This window comes from Xylaria bambusicola, assembly GCF_022495145.1.
Source record: "Xylaria bambusicola strain CBS 139988 unplaced genomic scaffold F5B22scaffold_1, whole genome shotgun sequence".
NCBI lineage: Eukaryota > Fungi > Ascomycota > Sordariomycetes > Xylariales > Xylariaceae > Xylaria > Xylaria bambusicola.
The window spans coordinates 537022-558539 of NW_025953554.1; the positions used below are offsets into that span (position 1 = coordinate 537022).

The 21518-nt window shown below is 48.2% G+C and overlaps 6 protein-coding genes across 6 annotated transcripts; 3 read left to right on the forward strand and 3 right to left on the reverse strand.

Annotated features, from left to right (window-relative positions):
* Nucleotides 1-205: 205 nt before the first annotated feature.
* On the reverse strand, nt 206-750 carry F5B22DRAFT_7512 (uncharacterized protein). The gene has a single exon (XM_047980542.1). The coding sequence runs from the start codon at nt 622-624 to the stop codon at nt 241-243; it is 384 nt and encodes a 127-aa protein (XP_047836251.1). The 5' UTR covers nt 625-750; the 3' UTR covers nt 206-240.
* A 2603-nt stretch (nt 751-3353) lies between these two features.
* F5B22DRAFT_640836 (RNA recognition motif 2-domain-containing protein) lies at nt 3354-6027 on the forward strand (the record flags this gene model as incomplete). Its single annotated transcript, XM_047977899.1, has 11 exons — nt 3354-3920; nt 3974-4156; nt 4206-4472; nt 4527-5060; nt 5109-5230; nt 5295-5325; nt 5375-5392; nt 5444-5516; nt 5574-5653; nt 5708-5822; nt 5885-6027. The coding sequence occupies 11 exons, from the start codon at nt 3354-3356 to the stop codon at nt 6025-6027; spliced, it is 2133 nt and encodes a 710-aa protein (XP_047836252.1).
* Nucleotides 6028-8148: 2121 nt separating this feature from the next.
* On the reverse strand, nt 8149-11368 carry F5B22DRAFT_582589 (UNC-like C-terminal-domain-containing protein). The gene has a single exon (XM_047973315.1). It carries the CDS (start codon nt 11169-11171, stop codon nt 8283-8285), a length of 2889 nt encoding a protein of 962 aa, XP_047836253.1. The 5' UTR covers nt 11172-11368; the 3' UTR covers nt 8149-8282.
* A 166-nt stretch (nt 11369-11534) lies between these two features.
* Nucleotides 11535-13887, reverse strand: F5B22DRAFT_582597 (Fructosamine kinase-domain-containing protein). Its single transcript, XM_047973316.1, has 9 exons — nt 13811-13887; nt 13658-13744; nt 13493-13611; nt 13354-13445; nt 13024-13225; nt 12587-12866; nt 12407-12533; nt 12304-12360; nt 11535-12253 (listed from the first exon to the last, which is right to left on the reverse strand). Exons 2-9 carry the CDS (start codon nt 13692-13694, stop codon nt 12046-12048), a joined length of 1122 nt encoding a protein of 373 aa, XP_047836254.1. The 5' UTR covers nt 13695-13744; nt 13811-13887; the 3' UTR covers nt 11535-12045.
* F5B22DRAFT_582600 (aldo-keto reductase) lies at nt 13888-15594 on the forward strand. Its single transcript, XM_047973317.1, has 8 exons — nt 13888-14306; nt 14362-14438; nt 14490-14510; nt 14585-14740; nt 14795-14882; nt 14948-15086; nt 15138-15179; nt 15229-15594. Exons 1-8 carry the CDS (start codon nt 13897-13899, stop codon nt 15466-15468), a joined length of 1173 nt encoding a protein of 390 aa, XP_047836255.1. The 5' UTR covers nt 13888-13896; the 3' UTR covers nt 15469-15594.
* F5B22DRAFT_582607 (uncharacterized protein) lies at nt 15595-21237 on the forward strand. The gene is made up of 5 exons (XM_047973318.1): nt 15595-15897; nt 16016-16946; nt 16999-17670; nt 17729-19103; nt 19171-21237. Exons 1-5 carry the CDS (start codon nt 15889-15891, stop codon nt 20930-20932), a joined length of 4749 nt encoding a protein of 1582 aa, XP_047836256.1. The 5' UTR covers nt 15595-15888; the 3' UTR covers nt 20933-21237.
* The last annotated feature ends 281 nt before the right edge of the window (nt 21238-21518 follow it).

Below are 21518 nucleotides of genomic sequence, written 5' to 3' on the forward strand. Positions count from 1 at the left end.
TACATGCACAGGGCCTTTTCCTATTCTAGTCGACTACACAAGTTCTCCGTCTTGTTTCTCGCTCTCGCTAAAGCTTACGGGATGTGTATTCCCAACACTCTCTCAACTTCGACAAAACATGTCAGCATCGGCGAGATCTAAAGACTCAAATCGCACAAAAAGCTCATGAGGCTCTTTCTTATGGCGAGTGGAGATTTTCCGTTTATAACTTCTTAAAGGGGTTCATGGAAATTTTAGAAATCACTCACTGGCTGCTGTGTTCCCACCTGGGCCGTCATTGAAGAAGAGTGGAACGCCAGGCGCAAGCGTAATACACATATTGACCATGCGTTCGAATAATGCCAAATGGGCGGGGACAATTCTCACCCCGGCCCCAATGCCAATGGCGTCGTAGCCCCCTTCCCGCAGAAGCTCCTCCATTTCCTTGAGACTCTTTTCTATCTCTTGAGAGTCCAGCAGACACGCAACAGGTGTAATGCCGGCGCGCTGGATACGAGCGTGGTCGTTGCGAATCTTTGCACCGATTTCTTCCTCTGTCCCGTAATGCTCCCTGAAGGGCTGTGGCAGCGGGACGTTTGGTTGGAATCCCGTCAGGAGTAATTTCTTATGGACAATGTCTGGCATGGTTTGGAAGGGGCTTTCTCTCTCTCTACAAAGATTCGGAAGTAACAGGTTGGATTATCAATATGCTTCTGCCGTGAGTCAAGTTTCTCTTGTGATATTGGAAAACTGACCGCATGACGGGCATCACGATACTTATACCCTTTCGCTATATACTACGCCTGAGAAAGTTAATCCGACGTTTATAAGATTTATAAGCGTACAATGACCCTTATCTAATTTCTCAAGCAGGGGAAAACTCGCTTACAAAATCGCCGATCACTGTTGGTGCGGAGGAGCCCGCACTTAGGGTAATCTTTCTGTAATCCATGAAAGATGCCTAACTACTTGCATACAACGCCCACTTAGTCGAAGGACGACATGATACGAACTATGTAGCTCTCTAAATGTATCCAAATTCGGCGGACTGTCTTGAGTGGAACAAGCCAAGGAGTTTCAGTGGACCTTCTATCTTCTAAACATTAGAGTGCAGAACAGCGACAGCAGCAGGTTAACACGTGCAAAACGGCCACCTCATAGATAAGGGGGTAACCATACATTGGAAAAAGTAAGTGATTGTTATTCTATGATTTTAGTCAACCTGCTAACTCGGAGTTTATAGGTCCCTCGATTATGGGATCCGTTCACATTTCCTTACGTACCTAGGTAGGTAAGTGTGATGATAGTGGCAGAGGCTTGCAGTCTCAACAAAAATCTACATGTACCTACCTAGGTAGGTACCTGGGTGCGGCAAGGCCAACCAGCACTGGGCGTTATGGGCAGGGCCAATGGAACTACGTGTTGCCCATTCTTCGAACGCTCAGTGAGATCATATGGCAACAGCGAAAGAAGAAGGAGGTTGAGGTGGAAGGTAGTGCCTCCCTCAGGGCAGCCTGTAGGGAATTTGGAAATATGGGTTGCATCATCGAGGAGGGAAGTCAGCGACTTCTAATGGTAATCGGAAGGCGGTTGCAGTTCACTCCATGAAGGCTATCGCGGCAGGTAGGTAGGTATATGACCTATATGTCCACAAATGTAGGCTGATAAATGCATCTTGTCAGGTAGGTAGTAGGGTAGGTAGGTGGGTGAAAGCCCACTTGAAGGCAGCTTCGGCAGCTTCCAGTCAACCAAGGTTTGTATGTACGCATGTTCTTTCCAATTCACACTAAACGGCGCGCCTTCCATTCAGTATCCTTAGTTCAAAAGTTTGTACCACCCTACGAGCTGTCCCTCCAGCCAGACCGGGCTCGACTCGACCCAGAGCAAATCCCTTTCCCTCCCCTGCCTCCTCCATCTCAGCCAGACGACCCTTCGACCATCACTCGCATAGACAATACTTCGTCCCCCTTCACTCCTTGCACGCCTTAATCAATCTTCATCTTCCCTTCGTCTCCCGCCGCCGCGGTGAACCCCTTCTAGCCACCCGTAGTCTTCCCCGTCAAGTCTTCCCGAGGGCTTGGGTCTATCTTAGTGCAACGTCAAGTAGACTACTGCAGCAGACAAACCCCTTCCTCGGTCAGAATCTTTAAGGGCATCTGCAGACAGCACGGACTCTATTTTCTGCATTGTACGTTTAGTTTGCCAATGGAAAATCACTCATTGGTCCATTGTCTATTCACAGCACAATAGGCCCATTCGGGCTGTATGAACTAACTAGGACGTAGATTTGCGATACGAAATCACATTGGGCTTAGGGACAGCACCCATTCATTCGCCCATTGACTGTCTAACCACTGGCGAGTGGCTTTGACCAGTGGGTGACCGAATACAAGGGCCACAAGGCAAGAGTGCAGGCAATCAACCAATCTAAGATCATATTTATCACAGCGATTTGAACTTGACCGTCAGAAATCTCGTACTTTAGTGCTAGAGATATCATTTTCTATTTCAAGTCAGGTACCCTACCTGGGATCATTTAATCTGTGCTCTTCAGAATCCTTCGGTTTGCTTGAGGCACGAGTTTTCGAGCCTGTGCACTCCCTGGTAAGTAACTGCCCCGGTTCCTACTTATCTTCTTCACCTTGCATAGTGTTTTCACCCAAGTCAAGCCTCTTTTCAGAAGGCGAAGATTTCCATAGCGAACTCGTTATTTTCCCCATGCGCGCTGCTCTGAACTTGAGCCGCAACTCAGATCATCAAGCCTTCTGGAAAATCTATCCTAGACATCATTTCTCAACTGGGAAACTTGCAGGCTGATATTGAATTAGTTACCGACGCAATATATCTGTTGCGCACCCGATTCGCATTTTTTCTGAAGCCATCCAACTTTCCCAGAAGTAGGTTCCGTCATAACTAGCCCAACTTCACCTTTCACTCATCGGGCACTCCGAGAGCAGCACCAGGCCTGGATTTTTGTTGTAGTGGCTTTTTGGGACCACTCACTTTACCTAAAATTTCTTCAGCTATCTCTCCAGTCTACATCTACTTCTCTATCTAATCAATCTTAGATGCTGATATGTTCTACTAGGGATCGTTCTTCTACCTTGTTTACTGAAACGAGTCTCTCACTGTGAGTTAGCCACCTCGTTGGAATCACGTAACAGGCTGTATATCTCGCAGAGGCAACTTGGTTCATCAATCGTCATTGTACCTGCTGCTGCTGACCGCGCTTCAGCTGAAAAGACTCATTCAAGACTTTTGCAAGGGAAACGAGGCTGGTCTAATCGAAAGCTACAGTAACTTTAACTACCCACACTACCACAATTCCAATGAGCGACCAACCGTATACGCTACAAAAGCCCCCCGGTCCCAACATGAGCGTCAATCCTTCTAGCCGCGAGGGTCACTTCAACCCGGCCTCGCCTCATTCGTCCAGCGGCGCAGCCGATTCCTTCAAAGGCACGCCAGAAACTCGTTTGACAACCTTTTCTCCGGATGATGGTTCTGCCAAGTCCTCTAAGGCATCGCAATCTCTGAGTGTTAGGACCCAAGAGAATCGACTCAGATTCGCATCAACTCCTCGGGGAACTCTAGAGCTTCCAAGTTCTTTCGTTCGGGCAAATCTACATTCAGAGAGAGATCCCTTTGTGTCATCTTCAGCTATTGGAGCCAGTAGAACACAGAAGCTATCCCCAACTGCCTCTGTATTCCTGCCGTACCCGAGTGTCCTTACCAACAGTGGTCAGGTGATTGAGCCGATAGGACACCAACGAAGTGATTCCACTGGCAACAAGACCTCTGATCAACAGTTAGCAACGCAATCTCAGCAAGTACAATTTGCCCACAACACTCTCAGTACGGATCTGAAATTGTCACGATGTTTGGTCATAGACGATCCCCGCCGTCGACTTCGTGCCCATGATGTGGGCTCATATCTATCAGTATGGAGTTCAAAGTGTTCATTGGGTGTATACACTCTGCTAATATTAATTAGGAACTTGAAACCAGCGGTCTTGAGATGCATGGAAGGCGACAGATCTGCGAGGATGAGAATGGAGACAGAATCTTTGTACGATTTCTCAACATTCGAGATGCCTGTGCCGCATACTCCATTCTTAGCCGCGCGTATGATAGAGGTTGGCTTGTCAATTATATCAGTCCTTCGGAATACGCTCAGGTACGTGATTATTTCGGAGTCTCGTGAATGCCAGTCTAATCCCGCTTAGTTCGTTGAACCAGAGATTGGTCGCCAAACCATCCACGAAGGCCAGGTTTACCTCAATGTCTTTGCAACAGGCGTTCCTATCATTATCGAACCCCAGCGATTCGAACTAACTCTGAAAAGACTACTACAAGACCATGGGGATCTTTTTGCCTTTAAGCCTGAATTAACCACTGGAGCCGAAGGCAGCCTCTTCAGTGCAATCGCAGAATACTGCGATAATGATACTTGTCTAGAAGCCGTGTCCAAGTTCAACAACACGATTATTGAGGTTCGTAGCCATAAATCTTTACTATTATTAAATTGATACTGACCTGGTCAACAGGGCTGCTTCCAACTCTGTATTACATTATACCGACCTGATATCTCAGCATACGGAATCAGCAGCAATGGCATGATCAGCCCTGCTCGGACTTCCACGACTGAATCAGATATCGTGCATGATCTGCAACGGTTAAACATGTCTCGTCCCCAATCAACTGTGCCGGGGTTGAACAATTCCAACGCACTTCTCAGCACTCCGGTACGCTCACCAGCACTACATATGCAGCCAACGTACGGAATGCTTCCTATTCTATACCATGGCATTCCTATGACTACCCCACCCTACGTATTTGACAACTTGTCAACTCGAGCCCATACCACAACGTTCCCATCTGCGGCATATCCATTTCTCAGTCCTATGGCGCCCCGGAGCGCTTACATTCCGCGTGATATGGTCGTTCCACGACAGTTCTCTAGTTTGAACCGGAGGCAGAATGCCACCAGAATCTCCAGATCTCCTTACTATCAACAAACCAATAGTCATAACCATGTTGATGTTAACCGCATTAGGGAGGGAACTGATGTCCGCACAACGGTGAGAACTTCATATTACAAATTGCAAAACATTTCTAATCTATGACAGATCATGTTGCGAAATATTCCAAACAAGGTTGATCAAGCCATGTTGAAAAGAATCGTAGATGAATCTAGCTGGGGGAAATACGACTTTATGTATCTTCGCATCGATTTCGCTAACGACTGCAAGTAAGTCACCGCTATCCGAGCAAGAACTTTAGGTATGAAGACACACATGACTAACCTTCTATAGTGTTGGCTATGCGTTCATCAATTTCGTTGATGTAAGTAAAACTCAGAACTTATAAGATTGAGCTAGCTGACTCTATGTAGCCATTGGACATCATCGATGTAAGACCTACCTTGTAAAATTACGCTATCACTGAGCTAATTCATATGTAGTTTGTGAGCGCAAGAGGAAACCAGCGCTGGAATTGCTTCAAGAGCGACAAGGTTGCCGAAATCTCTTATGCCAGTAAGTTCACTCAACTCATTTCCTTATTTGCCATTGTATGCTAATCCGACGGTACAGCAATCCAAGGCAAAGATTGCCTTGTCCAGAAGTTCCGTAATAGTTCGGTTATGCTGGAGGCTGCACATTACAGACCCAAGGTAAGAAAGGAAATCCCTTACTAGTTAACATTTAGTATTGATGTATTTGCGTAGCTATACTACACTCTGAATGGGCCCTTGCCCGACCTTGCTGGACAAGAGGAAGCATTCCCCGAGCCTGATAATCAGTCCAAAATGAAGCGAAGCTGCGAAAATGCCGAGCATGTTGGTACGTAGAACCCAGAGCTGTCAATTATACCTTGAAGCTTTGCCATCCTAATTCGCCGCTAGGCCTCTTTACTCCCAATGCCGGACAGCACTTCCGTGACGAGCAACGTCGTAGACGCTCCCAATTCGATAGAGGTACCCGCATGGCAGAGGCTGAAGAGTTTGATTATGATGCAGCACTGCATCACAATTTCTACCCTGCATAGAATCTACAGGCACTGCGTCGAGAGAGACTTGTCCCAAATTCTCAAACCCTGGGATACTCGACGCTTGAGTGCGCCTCAAACGTCTCTGGATGGGGTTCTTATGACAGTCCGCCCAGTCATAAAGCCTCCCCGAAATTTTGCCACTTTCGCTCTGAGCTCATCTTTTGAAGCATGTTCCACAAGTTCATAACCTCCAGACTCTTTCGCCTTAAGAGATGCGCCTTATCACATCTCTGCCTTATGCAGCGGACTGAAATCAACACGTACGCCAACATCACGGTGTAGCGAGTGTCGGGGATAATAGCAGCCAGGAAGGCGTGATACTTCAGTGCTTGCTTCGATTATATCCCTCATTTTGGCACTCTAATTCATCGCAAATATCATTTTATTTGCTACATCAACATTTGGCCGTCTCGCCTTCGACAATGGACGAGTCGTTTTTGGGGTTGCGAACCAACACACATATCTATCACGGCTGGGAGTGAACGTTACACAATTATATGGAGTTGTCTACCTGAATGACCACGACTGATAGAAACACAGCGCAGCGAACAGTCGAGGACCTCTCATGAAGTAATACGCCCATTTCTCGATTTGCCATTTGGCAACATTCAGTTTGATACAAAGTTTCAGAAGATGTCGCACTCTTTTAGGGAACTAAGAATACTGATCTGAGACACTCCTCATACTATGGGAGAACCAGGAGATATTTTTGCTACTCATTGAACTTATGGGAATGTAGGAGAACACAGAAAATTTGGACGCGATGCTTTCAGGTACCGCGCGAAATGTTTCAGGCGAAACAGGCGAAGCGTTGTGATCTTCTAAGGTCTACGATTGTCGACAGCAGTATCAGCGGTAATATCAATATGAAATCGCTTTGATTTGCACTTGTGATTCCCCGGAATTCATCTCTTTCATGAAAGACACGAGTGGAATGCGTCGTTGCAGAGAAAAACCGCAATCTCGTGAAATGTCTACGAACTAAGCGTGACAGCTGCTTATGTTGCTCAAGTCAACTACCCTCCATCGGGTATCAAGAAGACATTCAACCAAAAATTAATGGAAGAAACTCTGACGTAACTTCAATAACTCGCTGCCAGCTCTCGTCTACACACATGTAAGGACTCGAGGTGACTATTGTTTATGGTGCTCTATGGTACAAGCGATGATTCGGCATCAAGTCACTCAGTTCTAAGCACATCATCGACGTTTCTGCTCAAATGAAATGTGTTGGTTTCGTTTCGTTTGACTCTCCTGTGCATCGCATCGATCTAGAACCATGCTCTCTGTAGCCCAGTCCCGGGAAGTTTTATGCTAGAAAGCATAGAGAGCTTTTCCTTGAGACTATTTGCGATGATTTATTATCTTTCTTTCTTTTTCATGTGTAATGTGATTATGTGGGAGAGAATCGCAAATGTGAAGGAAAGAAAAAGAAAAAAGGAAGAAAGGAGAAGGAAACGAGGGTGTTGTTTTGTTAGATGGAGAGAAAGCGGCGTGGAGAAGAGAACGGTTTTGTGGGGTTTGTACGATGGTGCTTGCGATGCCATGCCATGCGATGATTTATGGCGATATTATGCGGAGAAAAGGAATATTGCGATCGGTGATTTTTGTTTCTCGTGTTATATTTTGCGGTTCAATATGTTGTTTCCTTACTTGCGGTGTTTTCCCCCCCCTTTTGCTTTCGGATGTGATGGTGATTTGAGCAATTGAGTGAAAGGGATGCGAATTGAATGTCTCATGGACTGATTCGTTGGTTGATCGGAAGCGTTGCGCATTGTGAATCTATGGGGGCTATTCTCTCGTACGCTGCGGAGAGAGGGTTGTTTGCGGTGATATATCGAGGACGATGACTGCGGATGAAGAGGGATAGGGGATATCGTGATGGAGTAGATGATGATTATGACTGTGATTCACTTGATGCGATGAGTTAGTTAGTAGTTTGTTTGTTATGACCTCGTACGACATTGCGTGGTAGATACGTGCCATCGAGGTTGATCTGTCATGACGATATACTGCGAAAGCGTTGTTTTACAGACAGACATGCATACAGATACGCTCACGCTCACGCGCACTCAGCTAGTGAGCTAGCTACGGAGTCACTTCAGTGGGAAAAATAAATTTGCGCTGGTAATTCATTCATTTCTTCGCTATTCTATCATACTTTATCCGTGATCAGAATTTCAACGTATCTATACATGCATCGACATGACTATTTACAATAATTGTTCCCAGAGTCCCTGTGTAACCCTATCCTAATCGGGATCCTCAGGTAACGCGGGCAACGGTTTTCGCGTAGAGCCAGAATGTGTCAGACCAGGCCTGCCTGATGATGATCGTGACGGCACTACATTGTTACTATAATCTGAGGAAGAAGACCCTAGCCCTTCCCCCTCCGTCTCCGACGTTGGTGTGAGCTGCCTCTCGGACTGCTGCATTGCGAGCATTTCGGGGTATGTCATGGATACTACCCTTCCCTCCTCGTCGTCTTCTTCTTCGCCTTCTACTTCTGTTGTTGAAGGATCGCCATTCACGCTCGTCACTGCCGAGAAGTAATCACCGCCAGGCGTCATGGCTGGCTCAGAATCGTACGCCATTTCTTCTATACTAGAGGGTGTGGGCGGCTGGAAGTCCAAGCCTGAGGGATCCGAGCGAGCTCTACTTGGAGTTGGTGGCCTGAGTCCCGGGTCTGAATCTATCTTATTAGAATTCACTCGACTCCGTGCTTTGGGGGTTCCACCAGCACTCAGGGCATTATTGCCGCGTGGTGTAGAATGACTGTTCGGCCGACTCCTAGCGGGAGTCGTATTGGCTGAGTCTCCGGACAAACCCATGCTGAGACGGGCGACTCTGAGCTGCTGTGCCTTGGGTGTGGAGGGGAGAGTCGGGGAGGCTAGTCGAGAGGATGTCGTGAGAAACTGGGCCGGGTAGTAAGCCTCCACGGCAGAGCCGGCAAATCCGCGCGAGAAGATGACCAATACAAGACAGCCAAGCAGAAGCACGCTCTGGACGATGGCCATGCGCTTCTGAAAGGCGACCTCGTCTGCTAGGACACCGACACGCGTACTCAAGGCCACGATTTCATGTTCGGCTTGTTCTCGCTGTGACTCTAGTGCGATGACAGTTGACTGCCAGATATGGTCGTACAATGTTCTGACTTCTCGAAGCTCACCTAGCACAGTGTTATTCAGTTTGTCAAGAAAGAGATCGACCTTGGCGATCTGCCTCCGCTCGAGCTTAGCGAGCGCTTCTTGAAGAAATCTGGACTGTGACTCTATGTACTGGAGAGACAATGTAGTATTGGTCTCAAGAATCTGCAGGCGCTTCGTCAAAGCCTTGAAGAATGAATCCTGTACCGTTGGTCCTGGTGGTGGTGCAGAAACTGTACCGCTGGGTTTGCTGCGAGCAGCAGTCTGTGAACTGGAGGAGGCTTTTGCCGATGACCGGGATGATGGGGGCTTGACAGAGGTTGAAGCTGTAGGTTTTCCTTTCGCAGTATTCTGAATTGTTGCGTTTTCATTACTAGTTTGCGACGCCGAGAGGTTGGAAGCCGTGGTAGAGGCATTATCTTTCGACCCTGGTGAAGACGGTGCTGCTGTGCTAACGCCGACACTCACAGATAGTTCTGTGGATGCAGAGACTGAGGATCCGGAACCAGTTATTTCAACTGATGATTCTGATGTCTGTTTTGTTGTAGGGGCTGCCGTGGAGCCGTTTAGTATCGTAGAACTAGCCTGCTCGCCAGAGCTAGCTGATTGAGGCCCTGTTAAGGCATTTCTATGTTGCGCAGTGCTGTGAACAGGTACAATAAACCCTGCGCTAATTACTTGGGCGCAGTTTTTGTCAAGCACGAAGGCATGGTCAAAGTAAGACCTATCCCAATAAGGTGTCCAACAGCTCTGTTCCTCGATGATAGAGTAATTCGAGGTTGGCACGTGTTTAATAACCTCCGTTTCTACTGGTGGTTCATCGGCTACTTCGAATGTCTCCTCCACTGGTTCTACTGGAAGGGTAGGATTCTCATCTTCACCTTCAAGCTCAGATGGGTCAACTTGCTTCCAAGAATCTAACATGCGAAGTCCGTGAACGCGCAATAGAGATACAGGGCAATAATACTCATTTCCGTAATGACTGAGAATCTCGACTCGTAAGTATCGTGCCCAATCTTGCGGGTTTTCAATAAGGAAGGGTTGAATGTCCCTCGAGTTTCGAGCTTGGAAGTTGCCCAAAACCTTCCACTTGTCTAGTTTGACGGGATAGCGATCGCTTATGCTCACCCTGAACTCACGCACCATGCTAGAGAAGAACTCGAAGTTGGCGATAACGACGGTGTCGACTAGAATTACATCGCTAAGCTCGACGATGAAGAACTTATTCTTCCTGCCGCATTCCAGCAGCATGTAAGAGTCTTTATTTTCCACCAGGATCGCGGTAGGGTTCTTGGCCCCGGGACTCGTCTTCTTGACTGTTGCGCCGGCATCGAAGGACGAGTAGGAGAACCTCTCCTTGCATGTGGTGCCGGCGTCTTTGCTCCGGTAGTATGTGAAGCCCTCGTCGTACGCCACTACCTCTACTTGCTCTTTTGTTTCTTTCTCATGCTCGCGAGGCCGTGCCGAGGAAGCAATCTCAGAGATCTTGTCAGAGTACGAGTCGAAATCGAAGGAAATCTCGCCCTCATCTCCGAGACTGTCGAAGCTATCTCCCGGGCCCGCGTCAGGGCGTCCGTCCCTTTGCCTGCGTGTCTTGGCGTCGAGGGCGTCGGGGCCGGATTTGGCCAGCATCATGGCCTTCCATTCCTCGAAGGACATGAAAGCACCGGTGCTCAAGTCCTCTCCCTCAGGATCGAGTTCATCATGTACGGCATCGCTCGCGTGGGCCGAGGGGTCGGCGCTGGCAGAAGTACTACTAACAGTCGCAGTAATGGAGGCCGTATCGGTGGTGGGTAGCGAGCCAATGGATCCGGTAGTCAGGCACTGCTGAGGCAGCGAGTCGGTAATATAGTTTACAGTCCGCGATTCGCAGGTGGGCTCAAGGCCGGACGCGCCAGGGCCGTCACCTTGGGCGTAGGTGGCATGGGGCAGAAAGAGTGATACAAGCAAAATCAATGCGAGGTCTCGGACCCGTCCCTCGACTAAGGGCCACATTGTGCGAGTATGGTAGATCAAGGCGGTGAGAGAGTCGGCCCATGGGAAGTGACATGTCTCGCAGCCATTAGAGAGAATAAAAGGATAGCGGTGACTAGGTGATGCACGGGAAGGGTTTGCTGTCTTTCACGGCAGTTTCAAGCCGTAACAAGTTGGCCATGACATGGTTTGATGGAAAGCAACACATAGATAGCCTATTTTTGTATGCAGGTACTTTCCGGGCATTTTAATGCTGGCAGTACAATACGGTATGTATGTTGTCTGTTCAGGCGGGAGCTTGTTCGGCTATATCGGGCCTAGCGCAAGTGCCGCTTTTACTCACTGTCGGACACATGCCCCGGCCGGGTGATACGATGGCTTCAACAATTGACCAGACATACAATATGATTAGAATGGATGATCTCGATATGCGCAACTAAGATTATTACCTAGGTGTAGTCAAAAAGTACCAACGACCATGCTCGTGGATTTACTTTTCTTGGTTCTAGGTACCGCTTGCGGCAGCCCATCCATTGGCTGAGCGGATGAGGCATTGGGCCAGACTGCCAGGCTGGGCTCGTGATTTGGTGTGGAATTACATATACTAGCACTAGTATACTGCGGATTGAACCTTCAAAGTGATGACACTACTAGGTCTGGCAGGATTTGGGTCAGACAACAATGAAAGGCCAGCATGAAGGATTTCTAGAGCCGGGCTGATCTATACGCATAGAAATACACTTTGGGAGCGGAGCCCCTTTTGCGGGTATGAGCACACAATTCTCAGTTTGTATAATGTCAAAGAATAATCACACGTTTTATTCTATTGTTACTATTCAAATACTTTCCATCAAGATCGGAGCAGCTACTAAGCTAGCCACATGGCAAAAATCTCTCAGAGTTCGATCTCCGCCGAGACAGACTGGCCCTCAGATGGAAAGGCGGATGCCCCATCTACATCTACAGCGTATTGCTGGACCTCTGCATTCTTCCTGACTGCCATCGCATTCGCATTTTGGCGTGCCAGAATATCTGCACGAGGACTGTGGCCGGTATATCCATCAGGAAATTTCTCCACGAGCCGTTTCATCTCATCAATAACCCTACATTCTGTTAGGAAGTCATTCATTTGATATTTAGACCCCTTACTCACATATCAAGATACACTTTCTGACTGGGAAATAGGGTTGCCGCGTTCAAATTGAAGCGCCTGATGTATTAGTCATGCGATCTTGGAGGGCGATGAGAAGACTTACATTGCGTAGAGGGCATTCCTGTCGTCATAATCATCCTCCGGCGCCGACTTGGGAATATGCGAGTGGTATGCATTGAAATACTTCCGTGTGAACTTGTTTCTCTCAGGCCGCCAATTCCCCAGTTCATCTATCACTGTCAGTGATATACATACGCCAACGGCGATGAAGCTATAAACGTACACTCATTATGACCCCAAAAGCTAGATGGGTCGAAGACGATACCTTCCTCAGTATCCTCATCCGTGATGGCAGCGTTGCCGCACCAGAGATCTCCGTGAACTAGAGATGGCTGGATAGTGTTTCCACCAGTCTCTAGAGGCCGCAAGAGTCTGGGGATCACATTTCCAAAGAAGGGTTGAAGAAGCTCATCAAGCTCAGCGGACGGTCCTGCGCGGGCCTCCCTGACATTCAAGACATGTCTAAACCCGCTTTCAAAGAAGGCTTCCCAACTGTCTGACCACTACAGTTGGCCAGAGTCAGTACTTACTCTTGAAGCAAAAATAGAAGGAGGTTTTCGGGGTTATGTGTACTCCTGAGCCGTGCTTGTGGTTCTGACAAGCAATTATGGCCGCCGCGCGCGTCTAGAATAGGAAGAAATGACTCTAGGGGTAGCGTACAGTGTTATCCTGCGGAAGGTCACCATTATATGTGACAACATGAAACCCAAATCTGCCTGTTGGAGAAGAATGGGAGGAGTGAAGCCTTGCAAGGTTTGCACAAAACATTTTTGGGTTAGGCAATCCGTCAGTGAACTCGTAGAACTTGCATATATAGAAATGAGAGTCATTATCCGTCTTGAAGGTACCCCATGCAATTGGTCTTGTGCCCACGCTGGAGTCAGTAATTGCCAGATAGTGAAAGGGTCCAGTTCATGTCTTGGGAGTATCCAGGAGCAATGAGGCCCGAAACCTGCCTAAAGGGGGGATATTTCACTCTAGGGAACTAACCTTGGGCAGAAATCTGGCGTAATTGAGTATATTGCCGAGGTAGACTCATATTCTCCTTTCAATGATTCGAGTCCATCATGTCCTTGAGAAACCTGTGAAACGATTAGTGATTCTCAAGATGCATATGGCGCTGTCTTACCTTCATGAAGTAGCTCTCCTTACTATTGTCTTCGTGAAGCACATCAATTCGTGAGGCCCTTGCCCAGGCAGATTCACCTGACTTGCTCACAGATACAATCTCCTTAACACTCGGCAGAACTGCTAATGTGTAAGTACCACTTCCATAACCCCGTGCCTAACTGACCTTCAATGATATTTTCATCTACAACCAATTTCGCCATGTTGCAACTAGACGCTGATCAAAAGACGCGCTGGAATCCTTGAGCTTGGGCTATTCTATTTAACTGATATGTTTCAAGGTGCCAATTGGTAGGTCTGAACAATGAAATGAGCTTACTTTTCGAGGAATGACCAACCCAGTATACGCGACCTTTCTAATATATTTCACCCATTTTATTCCCGCTGATAATCGCCAGGTCAGAGATGACCTATAGTCTGCAGCCACCAACATCATGCAGCCAACGTTATGGAGTCAACCAGCCTCGTGAGGGGTCAACTCGCACGTCTGACCAGGGTGGTCCGCGGGGGCAAGCGCCGAGCTTCGCCTTCAGACGCCAGGGTCGGAAAATATCATCTTTGTCTCTTGTCCAAATCACCATGGATATGCCGAAACATTTCGTTCTGAATGATGGCCACAAAATTCCTTCCGTAGGTTTGGGAACATTCCAATCAGACGAAGGGAATTCGAAGGTCAAAGAAGCCGTCAAACTTGCTTTAAGTCTCGGTTATAGGCACATCGATGGCGCTGCTGCTTACGGCAATGAGGGGGAGATTGGACAAGCGATAAAAGAGTCTGGCGTTCCTCGGGAAGAGATATTTGTGACCTCCAAATTGTAAACCTGACACAACTTCCGAGGGTCAACTCCAACGGGAACTAACATTTTGCAGACCACAGACTGCGCATGCACCCGCAAGTGTTGAGAAGGCCTTATCCCAAACATTGAAAGATACAGATCTTGACTACGGTATGTCAACTTGGATGAAACTTCACAAGCGGCCAATTGACTGAAAACTAGTTGACTTGTATTTGATGCACTGTATGAAAGAGCCTGCTTTAATCCATGTCTTCATTTGGGACGTCCGGAGTGCCTGGGCTAACCATACTAGCAAGTCCCCCATGCGTACAAAGCAGATGAGGATTTGAAGACAATTCGACACGCAAGTGGCAACGGCAAACCAGTCATTGATTATGACTTGTCACGCAACTATGCTTCGACCTGGAAAGCGATGGAAGCCTTGGTGAAAACTGGTAGAGTGCGATCAATAGGTATGTGCCGGAAGCCGACGCCACAATATTGCCGCTGATGATACTAACCAATAGGGCTCTCAAATTTCAACATCCTCAAGACAAAGAAACTTCTGTCCACTGCAGAGATAGTCCCAGCGGTGAACCAAGTTGAGCTTCATCCGTCAGTACTCTACCACACGAATTAGGTACTTGTAGTTAGAAGAAGCAACGGGCTCATGAAAATAGATATCTCCCGCAGAATGAACTACTCGAATTCTCGAGGCGGTACGGTATCCTACTAATGGCACACCAACCCCTCGGCGGCCGGCCTGTAGGCGTCGTTCGTGCTCATGCCGATGTCCCGCGGCCAATCGACGATCCAATTGTAAGCAATTACCTCTTACGCTTCAAATTACTTCACTAACCCTCAAATGAGCTTATCGCGACAGCTTTGAGGCTTGGTAAGAGCACAGCTCAGGTAAATCTTATGTTGCCCCTCGATAGCGGACTAACTAATCCTTCAGCAGATAGCCTTGTCATGGGCTGTGCAAAGGGGAATACCGGTGGTTCCAAAGTCGGTGCAGGAGCACCATTTGAGGCAGAATCTTCAAATATTCAGGCTAAGTGATACGGATTTTCGTAGCATCGAGAAACTATTGTCCGGCAGAGACCCCGTTCGTTTTCTCGACCCTTCGCCGCACATTGGGTTCAATATCTTTGACGAGGAAAATGACCAGCCTACTGCTGACCAGGCCCCCTGGGACTAGGTCACAGAACCGCGGGGCAGTAGTGGCTATGAGATACCGTAGCTAGTCAGCACGATATACTCTTTCACAGGGAGTTAAACGTACAACATTAGCTAGAACCCTGAATATATCCAGTTTCCGAAAATTAATTTCTCGCATGATATGCTGAAGTCCAGGGCAAAATAGAACAGATTGACAAGCCCCTGCTACTTATGTACTGTACAACCCGCACGGAGATAAGCCCCCCAGCTCTGTAGCAGCTGAGGGGGTTCTTCTGCGAGGGACCCCAGCCTCGGTGTAGAATGGCAAGCATCACTTTGTTACAAAATTTTAGGCATCAAACACATCATCACGAGAAACCCTGTCTTTGATCTGAAACGACAGTCACATTAGGACGATGCCGATTTAGTTCTTGCGAACTTCGTTGCGGGATGTACCGAGATGAGTCAGGTGCGTTTCCCCCGCTCTCGGCTGCCAAGTCATCATCGAATAACTTCAAGAATTCGGCCGACTCCAATTACACGGATTCTCTTTGAATGGGTCATCAAGCTAATCGAGTGTATCGTAGTTCCGAAAGCGATCGCTCGTTCACGTCCTCTCTCGACAAGATCCCGATCGATCTCAACATGCTTCATCTATTGCGACCAGCAGAGCGGAGAGTAATCTCTCTCTACTCAACATCGACGACGAAAGTGGCGAAAAGGGCCCCCTGGGTTTGACCACCCTCCACGAACCACAAGGAGTAACGCCAGCTGTCGACATCGTCTTTGTGCATGGCCTTGGAGGTGGCAGTCGCAAAACGTGGGCCAAGACTGCCGACCCCTTACACTTCTGGCCAAAAGTATGGCTTCCAGAGGACACGGATTTCAGGGATGCCCGTATTCACTCGTTCGGCTATAATGCCGATTGGGGTGAACGACGTCAAAGTATCCTCAATATTCACGACTTTGCTCAGTCCCTTTTGGGGGAAATCAAGAACAATCCATCGATCAGGAGGGGCAACACTAAGCTAATTCTAGTGGGTCATAGCATGGGAGGGTGTGTTGTGAAGAAAGCATACATTCTTGCTCGTCAAGATACCACTTGCAAGGCTCTGGCTGAACGAGTCCACTCTATGTTCTTCCTTGGGACGCCTCACCGAGGATCTGACCTTGCGGGCATTCTTCAGAGCATGCTCACAGTCGCCTGGGGCACGAAGCCTTTTGTCAATGATCTCTTACCAAACTGCTCTATACTCGCTGAGATCAATGACACTTTCCGTCATTATGCCGCAGACCTACGCCTATGGTCTTTTTACGAGACTTTGCCAGTCAAAATGATGCTCGTGAGCAAGCTGGTTGTGGAAAAGTACTCAGCCACTCTGGGGTACGGCAACGAGGAGATTTGCTCCATGGATGCTGATCACCGTCGAGTGTGTAAGTTCGATAATGCCACGGATCCCAATTACAGGAAACTCCGGAATGCTTTGACTACCGCAATTGATATGATAAGAGCCGAGAGTAAGTGCACAGCCATGGATTTGCCAACAATAGTCTTCTGATAACCTACCAGATTCAGCTCCCACTCCACGTGAGACGATACTTCAGTTGGAACGCATCTTGGGCATGAATGAGCCGGCATACGAGGACGACCTTGCTTCTCTGCAGGACTTGAGGCATCCAGGATCCTGCTTTTGGTTCACCGAGCAATCTGATCTAGGCCACTGGAAGCTAGGGACCCCGAAAAGCCCCCCTATTTTCTGGCTCACCGGGCGTCCTGCAACTGGCAAATCCGTGCTTTGCAGCCACGTAGTTGATCAGCTCCGCACGCAAAACCTAAAGTGTAGCTACTTCTTCTTCAAGCACGGGAAGGCTGGCAGGTCGAGTTTGGCAGACTGTTTCCGTGGTCTCGCCTACCAAATGTCTCTCAACGACCCGACCGTCGCACAACGCGTTTTACAGTTAGACCGGGATGGTGAATCGTGGGATCAGCATGACGATAGGGTGATTTGGAGAAAGCTATTTGTCAATGCCATCTTCAAGCTCAGCACTATATCGTCTCATATCTGGGTCGTCGATGCTCTCGACGAATGCATCAAATTCTCTAGTTGGTTCAAGCTACTTCCACAACTTCCTTCCGGTCTTCGACTCTTTATTACAAGTCGAACCACCGACGAGGTGGAGCGTGGTATCATATCTCTTGGACCGCGGGTAGTAACACGATCGTTGACCAATCATGATACAGGTATGAACATGTCATTGACCTCTATGATATTTTACCTACTGATCCTGACTCTGCACAGCTGAAGATATGCACGCCTATCTTTTCGCCAGGTTAGAAGATCTTTCATTCGATAACGTAGACGAGCTGTGTAGAAGGATTCTCGCCAAGTCTCAGGGGTCTTTCCTCTGGGTGCGGCTGGTCTTGCAAGAGTTCGAGAGTGCATACACAGATGAAGACATCGAGGCAATTTTGCAAGATGTGCCTGACGATCTGTACAAAATGTACAATAGAATGCTGGAAATGATTGAAAGTGAAAAGCGGCGGACTAAACTTGCTAGATCCATTTTATCTTGGGTAACGTTGGCATGTCGTCCGCTCACAATAGACGAACTGCGATGTGCCATTCGGCTTGATATCAACGAGACGCCTCACAACATGGAGAAAGCCATCCCGACAGTCTGCGGTCAACTCGTATTCATCGACCAGGCTTCTAGAGTTCATATGATACATGAGACAGCTAGGGAATTTCTCTTGAGTGAGGATCTGGATTCTACTCTGGCCGTCAAGAGGGGCGAGAGGCACGGGTATTTGGCTCAGTTATTGTGCAAGTATCTTGCAACTGACGCAGTGAAAACACCCCAAGGCTTTCAACCTTTTCGAGGGACCAAGCTCTCCATGGCCATTGACACGTCATTGGTCGATTACGCGGCCAAGTTCTTCGCAGAACATTTGTACCGGTCAAATTCCGAGGAAGAGGCCCCGATGTATGAGCTCTGCAGGTTTCTCAAGAGCAACGTTCTGTATTGGTTTGAGATCATCGCACAGGCAGGCAATCTTCAACCTATCAACCGTACGGCTATCAATCTTGCGGGTTACTTGAGACGGAGGACCAAATATGTCCCTCCTGTGGATAAGGACATACAGTTAGTGGATGCTTGGGCGACTGATCTCATCAGAGTCAGTGCAAGGTTTCGGTCAAAACTCCTTAGCTGCCCTTCGTCAATCCATTGCCTGATCCCGCCGTTCTGCCCTACAGGGTCGATAATCTCTACCTTTTTCACGGCACAAACTCGGTCGTTACTTGTCAAGGGTGCGAGGGAATCGGATTGGGATGACTGCCTGATCAGCATCGACTTTCAGAAGGGACAAACAACGACAGTGGCTCATGGTATAACCTGCTTTGCCATCGGCCTGTCCACAGGACAGGTATCCTTGTATGATTGCGCGACAGTCCAGCATGTCTCGATGATGCGTCATCCGGAACGTGTTAGGCTACTTGAATTTAGCAGAAATGAGCACCTCCTCGCTTCAGCAGGTCAAAAGCACATCGTCGTTTGGGAACCCAGATCCTCATCGCAAATATGGTCGTCTCGACTAGATTCGCCGCCAATAACGATGTGTTTCCCATCGGAGCTGCTAATCCATGCCAATCGAGCAAACCAAATCATTACTAGGTAACATACCTGTGCTCCGCATCATGTGCTTTGACGTGCTTGTTTCAACCTGCTAACTGCGGCGAAGTAATGTGGAAACCGGCGAGGTCTTGAGGGTGTCCTGGGACGGGAACGGAAACAATTCCGATATCCCCGATCAACCACCAAACAAAGCTGCAATCGCGCCGGAATTGGGTTTGCTTGCGGTCGGATACCGTAGTCATCCGATCTTGATATTTGACACAGGGTCAGGTGCTTTACTAGGCTGTTGCAGCTCTGTGAAAAGCAACGGGATTGACGCAATGGCCTTCAACCCCAACACGGACATATCCGCGTTAGTTGTCTCCAGTGCGAATGGAGATCTTTTGGTTTTCGATCCTCAAACAACAGAACTCCGGTATCAAAAGTCTAATGTGTGCGCACACGCACTAGCCTGTTCACCAGATGGCAAAAGCCTAGTCACGGGCGATTCACGCGGTACGATTGAGGTGTACGACTTCGATGGGCCTGAAAGCACGTCTTTATCGCTGATCTATCGTATCAACTCTCATGAGGAAAGCGTGAGAAGCGTGGTATTCAGTGACGATGGCTTACGCCTTATTGACTGCCGAGAATCGCAAGCCCGTGTATGGGAGCCGACCATTCTAGTTCAGAAGGACACTGATATAGGAAGTCAAAGCGATATTAGTAGCCAGGTTACACTAGCTCTGAGGACTTTTGGAACTTTAGAGAGCCCGGCCGACCCGGAAATCACCTCCTTAGTGTGCCATTCCGATGGGGAACAGGTGTTTTGTGGGAAGACTAGTGGCGAAGTTGCGCTTTACTCAGCAGCAGACGGGCAGGAATTGAATGTGCTTTACGGACATTCTCGTGGGACGTCTGTGATTTCTATCGCTATCGTTGAGCACCAACATATTGTGGTATCTGCAGATGAGTCTGGGAGGATCTTAATGGCCTGCACGAGTCCCTCGAGCTCACAAGGGCTGCAAGCTAAGCTGATAGCAGACACAAGATTCAACAGCGCTGTTTTTGGCATGCTCGCCAATCCAGATAATGACCGGCTCCTGATCATGGGGAAAGAAAAGGATGAACTATGGGAGTTACCTTCAGGTAAGGTGATCGGCATCAGAACACCTGATGAAAACGGGCTCAGGTCAATGATTGTGCATCCCCAGGCACCAAGCGCGTTCATAATATTTACAACAACAGTAGCTCGAGTGTTCAACTGGTTAGACTTCAAGGAGCTTACCTCGGAGATGGGGCTACCCGTACATCGAGATGGCTTATCTTCAAGCAAAGATACCCTCGTCAGTGCCACCTATCATGGCAGTACGCCCACCGTTGAAGCCGTGAAAGCCGTAGGTGAAACCTCAGGTACTCACTTGTACTGTTGGGACATAGTCTCTTCGGATTCGATAGCAGACAGAATTCTAGGATCAAGGATCGGACTTCTAACCCCAGTCCTGCGTGATGTCATCGCTGTAGTTGGATCAACGTTGATATTTCTCGACAGAGACCTGTGGGTTTGCAGTCTCGATCTCAACACCTTCAACAGCGCTCCGTACGGAAAGCGGCATTTCTTCGTTCTTTCAGAGTGGTTGAATGTCAATGGAGACATGCTGTACGCCATGACGTCCAAGAAGGATTTCGTCTTCGTTAATAAACATGGACTAGTCATTGTCAAGGCCGGCCTGGACTTTTCGGAGGTCATCACTCTCAATCAGCAAGGGGGCTGGACTGTGCATTCGGGCAGTATGCATCGGAGGACATCGAGCAGCATTATTCCCATGGTCAGCAGCATGGGTGGAACTACGGGACGAGAACTCGAGTCTAGAAGAACGCCGGCCTGAGTTAGAATGCATATAATACTTTTCAATTATCCATCTAGTGTATACAGTCCTATGTGCTGTCTCCTCAGCCCTAATTTCCGCAGGCTTTTTACATTTTTGTCTTTTCCGCCACAATCACTTCTCCCAAGCCACACACACCAACCGTAACAGCCACAATAGCCCATCACAACCAGATTTCATGCAGTTGCTAACCAAGAGTAACCGTCGTATTGTCCAAAACACTTTCGGTTTGTTAGGCTATGCAAATCCGTATGCAAGTAATAGGATTTAGTTACTGAGATCAATAATAGCACGATATTTCTAAGCTTGGTAGATCATTGGTTACTCCTAATTCACTATCCCTATCATCAACATAGACCAAAATCACTGAAAAGCACATTTCCATCGAAAAGCAGAGCAGGAAGGAAGGTCAATTTGCAAACCTAGTCCTCTACTATGTACGCCGACGCCGTACCCTTTGCCATGATCCAATCCGATCCAAAAACACCGTGATACTAGCTATTACCCGAATGCTCTATTCCATAAACATCTGAAGCGGCATACTAATCCTACACGCACCGCACATTCAACCTACTCAGTAGGGTAT